Raw genomic sequence first — 10,000 nt, forward strand, 5'->3', positions numbered from 1 at the left:
GTCTCTCTCTCTCCGGATGTGCCAGGGCGGCGATTATGTCCGGATTGCATTTATCTCCGGACGTGCCCAGGCGGAGTTTGTCTCTGGGTGGCATTTATAGTATGTGGGGTGGAAAAATGGATTTCAGACATTATTTTGTTACCATTTTCACTGTTACTCATGCAGAAGCATTTTGCTTAGACAGTATGAATTGTTATTAACACTCCACCACACGTCTGCCTTTCCTTCCTCTCACCTCTCACTGCGTTCCCTTCCACCATCCTCCTCCCTCCCAAATCCCTCCTTGATCCCCCTCCCTCCTCTATTTCCCCCTGTTTCTCTCCCCCACCCCTCTCTCTCCCCCCATCAGTATTCCCATCAGCGAAGTGACGGGTGGTATTTGCTCGTGACTAATAAAAATAAACTCCGCGATCTGTAACAAATTAACACGGGCAATAACCCTGGGTGCTCACCTGGTAGTGGCTGGATAAGATAACCAGGGAACCACTGGTAGGCATGGATTACCCACAAAACAAAATGTGTAACGTAGAAGAAAGTAAATGCCTATGGATTTTTTTTTAATGCCATGAACAAACTTTGGTACATCATGGGTGATGAAGGTGGGGTAAAGATTCATCGAAATCGTATGTGTAGTTTCAAAGAAGTTGCAAGTATTTGTGGAGGAACGGATGGACGACACACAATCCCATAAGCTCCCCGGAACTATGTTCCAGGAGAGCTACAAGGAAGAGAAACGTAGGGTCAATACCCCGAGGTACTCACCTGGTAGCGGCTGGATAAGGTAACCAGGGTATGGGTGGATGACCCACAAAATATGCAACGGAGAAGAAAGGAAATACCTATAGATTTTTTGAATGCCATGAACAAACTTTGGTACATTATGTGTGATTAAGTTTGTGGTCAAGTTTTACTAAATTGTGCATGTGGTTTGAGAAGAAAGCAAATACATATTTTGGGGGCAACCCCCTTGTAGAACCTCTTAGACCCCAATTTTTTATGGTGTGAACAATCTTTGGTACTTCACGGGTGATGAAGGTTATGGTCGTTTCATCGAAATTGTGTGTGTAGTTTCAGAGAACAAAACAAATACATATTTTGGGGGGCAACCCCCCTTACATCCTCTTAAACCCTAATTTTTTTTCGAATGTGTGGACAAACTTTGGTACATCACAGGTAATGAAAGTTGAAGTCAAATTTCATTGGAATTGTGTGTAGTTTCTGAGAACAAAGCAAAAACCTCTTTTGGGTGGCACCCCCCTTACACCCCAATAGATCCCGATTTTTCTAATGTAATGAGGAAACTTTGGTACACCATGGTTAATGAAGGTTATCAAGTTTCATTGAAATTGTGTGTGTCGTTTATGAGAAGAAAGCAAATATCTCTTTTTTGGGGGGGGGTGGGGGGAACCCCCCCCCCCCCCGCAATCTGCCTCCATAGACACCCACAGATCCCAATTTGTTTTTAATGCCATGAACAAACTTTGTTATGTCATGGGTGATGAAGGATGTGGTCAAGTTTCATCAGAATTGCATGTGGAGTTTCTGAGAAGAAAGCAAATACCTATTTTTGGGGGCAACCCCCATAGACCCCACGAGAGCCAAATTTTTTTAATGCCATGAACCAACTTTGGTACATACACGGTGATGAATGTTGTTGTAAAGTTTCATCGAAATCATATGTGTAATTTCAGAGAAGTTGAATATTTGTGGACAGACGGACGGATGGACAATGCGCCATCCCATAAGCTCCCCAGAACTATGTTCCAGATGAGCTAAAAATCGCCCGAGTAGAAAAGTCAAATTTTTTTTGGGCAAAAATAATCGCCATAAACTATTAAAGCTATAACAATAACTTCCAAGAGACATCGTAGAATCGTCAAATCATCTCTATGCTAACTTGATTAGTCGGGCAACAGAGGTCTCAAAATGCTGCTAGTTTTTTTTAGTTAGCTCCAAACATATAAACATAGGGGCAGTGCCCCGAGGCACTCACCTGGTAGTGGCTGGATAATTATAAGATAACCAGGGAACCATCGGTCGACATGGATGACCCACAAAATATGTAACAGAGAAGAAAGTAAATACCTAGGAATTTTATTTTTAATGGCGTGAACAAACTTTGGTGCATCACTGGTGTTGAAGGTTGTGGTCAAGTTTCATCAAAATAGTGTGTGTAGTTTCGGAGAAAAATATCTGTGTTTACCAACATACTGAATGACTGACTGATGGACACCACACAATGCTAATACCTCACCTAAACTATGTTGCAGGTGGACTAAAAATAAGAGGCATTACTTTCATACTGGACCTCATATTTTCATGCAACAACAGCTGTTCAAAAGCATTGACCACAGGTCATTTGTAAATGATACATCGCAAAATTTATCTTCAGGCTCAGGCCGATCGATTTTAAAAACGTCAAATACATGCCAGGCTTGGTATGAGCAATGCGTGTATGCGTTTATTTTGGGGGTCTCAAGATGGTGGCGCATTGACTTCATCATTCAGCCGTGCTAGCCAATCCAGTTGGTGTCGAGATCAGTGGATCTTCAACGTCGACAAACTCTACAAGGTAACCAATCAGATACGAGCTTAGAGGTGAGTTAGCAACTACGTTACATTGCCACCTGTCTAATTAACTTCTGAGATTTGATTGATTCAGATTCAGATTAAACACATACAAGTTGATAAGTCACAGGACTTTAATTCCACTTTTCTTGTGGTTTCATATACATTGCTCAAACATCTTTTGACATCCTTCTTAAGAAGGGTCTCAATAATAATAATATACTCTTCTGATAAGCCTTTATTTATATCAATACAAGGTGTTTTGGCAATGTGGTTAAGAACAAAAAATTAAAACAAGTAAAGTATGTAAATACTTTACATAAATATATAAATTAAAGAGAATAGATGACAAATATAACAATGAGATTTTAAAAATCAACAATTACTGACAACTACCATCAAAGTGAACAACTTCAATAACTTAGAAACAAGAGTAAACTTCAAAGAACAGAAGAAAATATAAAATTACATTTTTATACTAATTTATGGTAATGTGTAAATACTGTACAATAACTAAATATCAGAGATAAATGCTAACACACTTCTTGTCAAGTTCATTCGCTAAGCAACCGAACGAATCTCAGAAAAACACTTTGCAATAACTTTTGGGTTTTTTTTTTCAAGCCTATGTGAGTCAATTTAACCTCAATACTGTGCACATCAACAATCCATCAATTCCATTCACAAACAAACTCGCTCAAAACAAACAAACAAAAATTGTCAAGGAAGCAATGTGTTGTGGTGTAAAGAAAAACAAGAAACAGCAAACACCATTAAAATTCAGGTCATACGTCATGCTTTTCACAGTTGGTTATTATTACGAGAAAAGTATTATACACTTTATGGTCAGAAAAGCAAACTGATATATCATAACTGCTCAGTTGATGTTTTTCGGCACGCAGCAGGAGAAACACGAGGCTGGACAGTCACGCACTCAGTAACTGCTGATCCTCATCAGAACGTCCGATGGAATCCGGATTTTGTAAAGGGTCGAGATCAGCAAAAATATTGAACCATGCGGACATGTCTTTCGCACCTTCATCAAAAGCTGCAAGCGGAGATCCCAAAAAATATTCGAGTTATTGCATAATTATGTTTTTTTTTTCTTTCAATTCATCGCATAATGTTTTTCTTTATCAAAAGACTTTAAAGTTTCTGAAGTAGATCACCTGGTCAAAAAGTTATATAATCTGAATAAAAATAGAAAAACCTTCTGGTCAGCAATGTATTTAAATATTAGTGGTCACATAATTTAGTGTGATGCACAAGATTTGTAAGGACTGCATGAAACTATTCCACAAGAATTGCAGCAACGCAAAAAGATATTGGTGACTTCACAGGAGATATCGTTTCCATCACAAGACTTTCAAAATTATGTATAAATGCTAAACGAGGCCTTTCACACGTGCAGTGTGTGTCTTCATGATTCAGTTCGGCTCGCCGAGCACTTTTAACCTGCTGTTGCTAGAACGATATCTGTTACTCAAATCATCTTTTCAACAATTTTCAGCATTCAGACGAAAGAGTAGCAATTTCAAAACGATTAACCATAATTGTTCTGTTCCTGAATGCATACTGGACTCATGGAGATCGAGGAATACGAGAAATATCAGTTGATGAGAGGTCATCATCATAATTTCGTCTGCAGCCTGTGGCTGCTGGTTGCATCATTGCTGGGAGTGCAGCTGTGTCGCTGATGCAGTGACCCCTATTTCCAGTAAGCTGGTACTCATTTTGTTGACCTTGGAAGGATGACAGGCTGTCAACCCACCTGGTGTTATTTAACGTCACGACAGGGGCTCAAACTAAAGATCTTAAAGCAGCCACTTTAACCGTTAGGCCAACACCAGGCTTGGATGAGAGGTGTCTGATTCGCACCATTTCCTGTTAATACAAGCTAGCAGAGGCTATCTTGTATTAACAATAGATATAACAAACATATACATGGATGGACGCTTCTACTTTTACCAATAGATGCAAAATTCTCGTATAATTTCTCTTCTGGCCACAGAACCAAAAAAAACCCCAAAAAACATTTGTAATGTCCCTCACAGCCCAAACACCTCCCACTCTCAGCATACCCCTTCCTAATCACCAATTAAATAAATCACCATGCTCGTCATATTCACACGAGGTAATCCCGCAAGGTTTGAAGTCCACTTACTGACAGGGATGATCGGGGAAGTCAGGTAGAACATGCCGGTCCATAGCCCGCCCGCAGGCCTTGCACTGGCTCATATCGTCGGGAGTTTTTACAGTACGGGTTGCAAGATATCATCTTTTTGGGAGAGTTGATGAAAAAGTTCTCCAAACCTTTTGTTGTGCAGAGGCATGCTCCTTTCTCGCAGGTACATTTCTAAGAAATTCCGGCTTCTTTCAGAAGCTTTGCGAGCCGTGTTCTGTGACAATCCTTATCTGGCATGCAAGATATACGTTCGGATGTCCCGATGGACTTCGTTGCTTGGGATTAAAAAAAAAAACATTACCAACTAATGCGAGCAGACAGGACACCCAGGTTAACATCCATCCAAGGGACGGTGCACATATTGAAGCATCACCCTGTCTACGAAACCCTGGGGTGACAGTTTATACCTGTATCAAAATGTGAACACAGGCTTGAAAGCTCAAAGGCAAAGACACATTCTGGAAAGCTATCTTGCTAGCCCAAGTCAATCAGCTTCTGTGAATTTACAAATATGATATTAGATCAATATTGGCTCAGCACGGTTTTCTGCAGGCATCACAAAAATAGTAATCGAAAGATGAGGCTGGTACATATTTAGCCTGAGAATCTTTCTTTCAACCATATTGTCAGGTCTTTAAATTACAGTATCAGCTCTGGCTTCAAGGAGAAATCCACTGTGATCATCATATTTTCTGTCACCAGATTGATTGGTTGAGGGCCAAGTTCTTCCATGATTCTCGGTCAGTCATGTCAAGCTGGGGACCCATCTGTTAGCATTAGTTGGTGGAGATTAGAGATACCATGATGTCATTAAAATGAAGAGTAGGCAAGTTACCGTCAACACGGTGCCCAAATCCCAAGTTTCTGCCCAAACTTACAGGGGGGCATTGCATCAGTGGGCAATGATGCAAACCAGCAGACACATGCTGCACACAAATGAATGAATCGGCAGGTGCTGCGACTTAATGTTTGCACCTGCTACAGTCCATGTGGAATTGCTCCAGCTGCTTTCGGTGATGATAAAAAACAGTTCATGCTTCTGCACTGGAGGGAAAATGGGGGGAAAATCTGCACTGGGAAGAAAATACTACATGGATAACAGGAATCTCTGACCTATGTGTCCAAGGTGCTTGCAGATGAATAGTTAAATAAAACCAGAGGATATACAGAGGGGAGAATATACAGACAGTATAATAACACTTGGATGCAACAAGGGGGTGAGGAGAAAGACAGAAAAAGAAAAAGAAAAAGAAAAAGAAAAAGAAAAAGAAAAAGAAAAAGAAAAAGAAAAAGAAAAAGAAAAAGAAAAAGAGAGAGAGAGAGAGAGAGAGAGAGAGAGAGAGAGAGAGAGAGAGAGAGAGAGAGAGAGAGAGAGAGAAGGAGAGAGAGAAGGAGAGAGAGAAGGAGAGAGAGAGAGAGAGAGAGAAAGAAGGAGAGAGAGAGAGAGGGAGAGAGAGAGAGAGAGAGAGAGAGAGAGAGAGAGAGAGAGAGAGAGAGAGAGAGAGAGAGAGAGAGAGAGAGAGAGAGAGAGAGAGAGAGAGAGAGAGAGAGAGAGAGAGAGAGAGAGAGAGAGAGAGAGAGAGAGAGAAAGAAAACATAGCAATCTGCAAATACAGTAGGTGGGGAAGGTAAAGGGGGTGGGGGGTGGGTACTGAGGACTGAAAATGTCACAGTTGGAGACATTGGATGACATGAAATTGTGGCTTACTGCCAACTTTAAGCCCTGGAGGGAAGAGTGGGATTGAACAGACCGAGGAAGATTCAAGTGAGAGAAAAGAGGAACAGAGAAGTGGATGGTGAGTCGTGAACCTGGAATTTGAGAGTTTCACAAGTGGGGCTTGCTTGAATAATTATCCGAAGACATTCCTCCTGAAGGGAGTGGTGGGAGAGGGAGATTGGGGAGGAATGGAGGGATGAAAGAGCAAAGGAAGCAAGACCATAGAAAAGGCTGTTGAAAACAGAGGTGACAAACGTGTCTGCGATGGGAAAGCAACATCTGTGCTTCCGCTTCTTTGTGAGAGATACCATTGATGCTGTCTGCTATAGATTTCACAGCATCCCAGAGGGACAGGTGGAAAGTGGAGGCACCAAGCTCAAAGTGAAAAGCAGTACTTTATTGGACTATGGACAAAGGCCATGCAGGCTGTGAGAAGTGCAATGATTACAGTATAAGTAAGTCCATTCTCGGTATGTACCCCATGGAATACTAGTCTTCCTGAAGGCTAGTGTTGGTCTACATTGGCAGACAAGTTAAACAATAGATCTCATCAACTGGAAGCCATCAACTGTTTAACCATCCAAGAACAAGACATGTTTACTTATTACCTAAGAGTTGCTCTCAAATATCTGCACAGTATACTATCATTCTTTATGATGAGGAACTTGAGCTGCTTGAACACTTTTTGGATCACATGCTATCAAAGAATCTTGCACCGAAATTCCACTTTATTTAACCAAACTTGTTCTCACACCCTGTTGCTTTTTGTTTCTTGGCAAATTCTACAAGCAAGCTAATGAACTAATGGTCACGTTGGACACAAAAATAGGTCCCAGCTCTGCTAACCCTTTGATCAGTCATGTCAAGCAACACATTTTAATCAGCTTGATGATCTCCCACCAGAATATTTTGCAACTACATAAATGATCGAATCGGCACAAAACCATGCATGTCACAGTCCAGGATGGAACTTGAACAGTTCATCGATTTTCTTCATTCCTTTCTTGATGGCCTTGATTTCACATGGGAGATTTGATACCTTCATCACTTTTCTTGACATTAATGTTTCAGTGAAAGGGAATTGTCTGGCCACCACTGTCCATCACAAGCCAACTGATTGATTTAGTTATTTGTGACAAGCAGATGCAGTATATCCATCAAGAACGGGTGACGTGATGGCATGGGATTTGATAGAACAAAAAAACATTTCCGTGATGATTGGGCTTGTGCGACCACCAAATGGGATGTTGTGATGTCATCTCACATGGCGTTTAACGCTTTGAGAAAAAAATACTTTTGACGAGGCTGAACAGAATAAAAGGAGTTGGAAGTAAATTTAGAGGCCTTAAACAAAATTGTAAGACATTGTTAATTATGCCTTGGAAGTTTGGTGCCGATGCACCATTAAGCGATCAGAGAAAATAGGAAACATGAGAGATAAAGCAACAGACGCCATCCAATTTTTGATATACATGTTCATCCTCTCATATTCCCCACATTAAGAGTTATTTCTTATTCTCATTTCCTAAGGCTCTGCCTAACAGCTTCCATGAACACCAACTTTCTGTAAAATCTAACAGGACAGATCTGTTGCCAATAGCTTGACATTCCACCAACCACAAGATTCTTACAAGGAATTCCATCAACCACAAGATTCTTTCAAGGAATTCCACAAACCACAATATTCTTCCAGGGAATTCCACCAACAACACAAGATTCTTCCAAGGAATTCCACCAACCACAAAATTCTTCCAGGGAATTCTTCCGGGGGGGGGGAGGTGGGTGGAGGAGAGAAACACAGCAACTTGCAAGCAAGAGAGTGTAGCTGGGTCACGTTAATGGTAGTATTAAAATCACAGGTAGGGATAAGGATAATAGGGAATGGTGGTGTACTGCCAGGTTGAATTCCCAAATTGGTGGGATTGAACTGCCTTGGAAAGGCAGTTCCAGGAATGGGTAAAAAAAGGGGAATAAAAGAGTGGAGGTAGGTGGTAAGCCTGGATATTTGGAGTTTAACTGGGGATGAAAGGTTTAACTGAGGGGGTTGGTTAATGGAAAAATGTGTGTGTTCTGGAGGATGAGGGGAGCATCGGTGGGCTCAGAGAGTAGAGGGAGAGGGGGTAAGATCTGAGAAGTTATACGAGAGAAACATGCCTTGTGCTTTGTTATCATCACAGGAGATTTTAATAATTTCAAGACCTTTATATTACACAAAATCCAGGAGAAACAGATATGAAGCTGGGATGTCAGCTCACAGCAGAGAGCAGTACTCTATTGAAAGTTGAGGGTGCAGTCAGGCAGGATTTTAGAAGTTTAACCAGGAGAGGGTTACTGGAATAATGGATGCATATGAATGGTCGGAAGACAGAGAGCAATAGGAGCAATATTGGAGACCCCCCGCCCCTAGTTCAGTAGGTTTGGTAGGTAACGTAGACCCCCTGATTCGGTAAGTAACATCAACCATTGTCATTTTTCCTCTCTTGTGAAATGAAAACTTTTTTTTGTCCATTAGTGAGCTTCTCTTGTACTTTTTGGCCTTGATTTTAGATTGTCTTCCCAATATTTGACCTCTGATTCAGTCCGTTCAGATTCGTTAGGGAGTGAAGACCCCCAATTATGGGAGCTTCCTGAGATAGCGCAGACGACCCCCCCCCCCCGATTCAGTCGCTTTGATAGGTAGCGTTGACTCCTGATCTGGGAGTAACATCAACCTTTGACATTTAATCTTTACTCAAGTCCCTTCATTACCCTTTCACTTTCGACCCATTGCCATCACTGTTCAAATCCTGTTTATTCATAGTTCTTTATGTACCTTTAGATTGCTGATTGTTTGTGGTTTCTTTCATAAGTTCTGCTGGTGCTGCAGGAAAAAAAGATAAAATCATAGGATTATAATACGGAACATTGCAACCTGCACACAAACACACCGATTCATTAATGCCATCTGACCTGCCTTTGTGAGGTGAGAGTCATGCTAACTCAGCAAAACATCACATTAACTCTGTGATAACGTAGATCACTTGCAAGAGGCTTCTAATAGCCAAACTATTGCCTTGATTTCACGCCAGCAAGATATTTCTAAATATCATTCAACACAGAAGAGAAGAATTCATTTTAAAGGCCCGGTCACACCTTGACGTTTTAGCCAGCGATGGCAACGTATTAAAATTTATGGAAAAAGCTGGCTTACGTTGAACTTTTGATGTTTTTTTTAAAGATTCGGACGTATTCATAGCGACTTGGTCTTATGTATAACTCACTAGTAACGGACACAGAACGTTTCGTTGTGTTATAGATAACTTATACCAACGAATGCTGAACCTGTTGTCGACCTACACAACCGATGCCCAACGATAGTCTAACTTAGGCATAGTGCGTTGCACGCATCACCGACGATGTCGTGACGTAGCCTATGAAAAGGCTGACGCACAACGATTCGAATCATAACTGCCGTAGAAATGGAAGTGACAACATTGCGGTCACACCTTGGCGATCTTGCCAGCGTATGCCGACCTAAGAAAAATGTGTCT

General features: G+C 41.2%; 1 protein-coding gene across 7 annotated transcripts in view; it reads right to left on the minus strand.

Annotated features, from left to right (window-relative positions):
* Positions 1 to 2,688: 2,688 nt before the first annotated feature.
* The window catches only part of LOC147032039 (islet cell autoantigen 1-like), a 146,479-nt gene continuing 139,167 nt past the window's right edge, over positions 2,689 to 10,000 (minus strand). For 5 of the 7 annotated variants that reach the window (XM_085869321.1, XM_085869319.1, XM_085869314.1 and 2 more), the window contains 2 exons: positions 9,283 to 9,330; positions 2,689 to 3,616 (listed from right to left, as the gene is read on the minus strand). In XM_085869321.1, coding sequence (XP_085725447.1) covers positions 3,495 to 3,616; positions 9,283 to 9,330 — 170 coding nt within the window. In that variant the 3' untranslated portion in view covers positions 2,689 to 3,494. Of the gene's footprint in view, positions 3,617 to 6,563; positions 6,623 to 6,846; positions 8,232 to 9,282; positions 9,331 to 10,000 lie in introns of those variants that run through there. The other 2 variants (XM_085869320.1, XM_085869317.1) reach the window with 2 other exon arrangements.

The sequence above is a fragment of the Eptatretus burgeri genome, chromosome 2 (genome assembly GCF_056783735.1).
Source record: "Eptatretus burgeri isolate ZD-2024b chromosome 2, Ebu_testis_v1, whole genome shotgun sequence".
Taxonomy (NCBI): domain Eukaryota; kingdom Metazoa; phylum Chordata; class Myxini; order Myxiniformes; family Myxinidae; genus Eptatretus; species Eptatretus burgeri.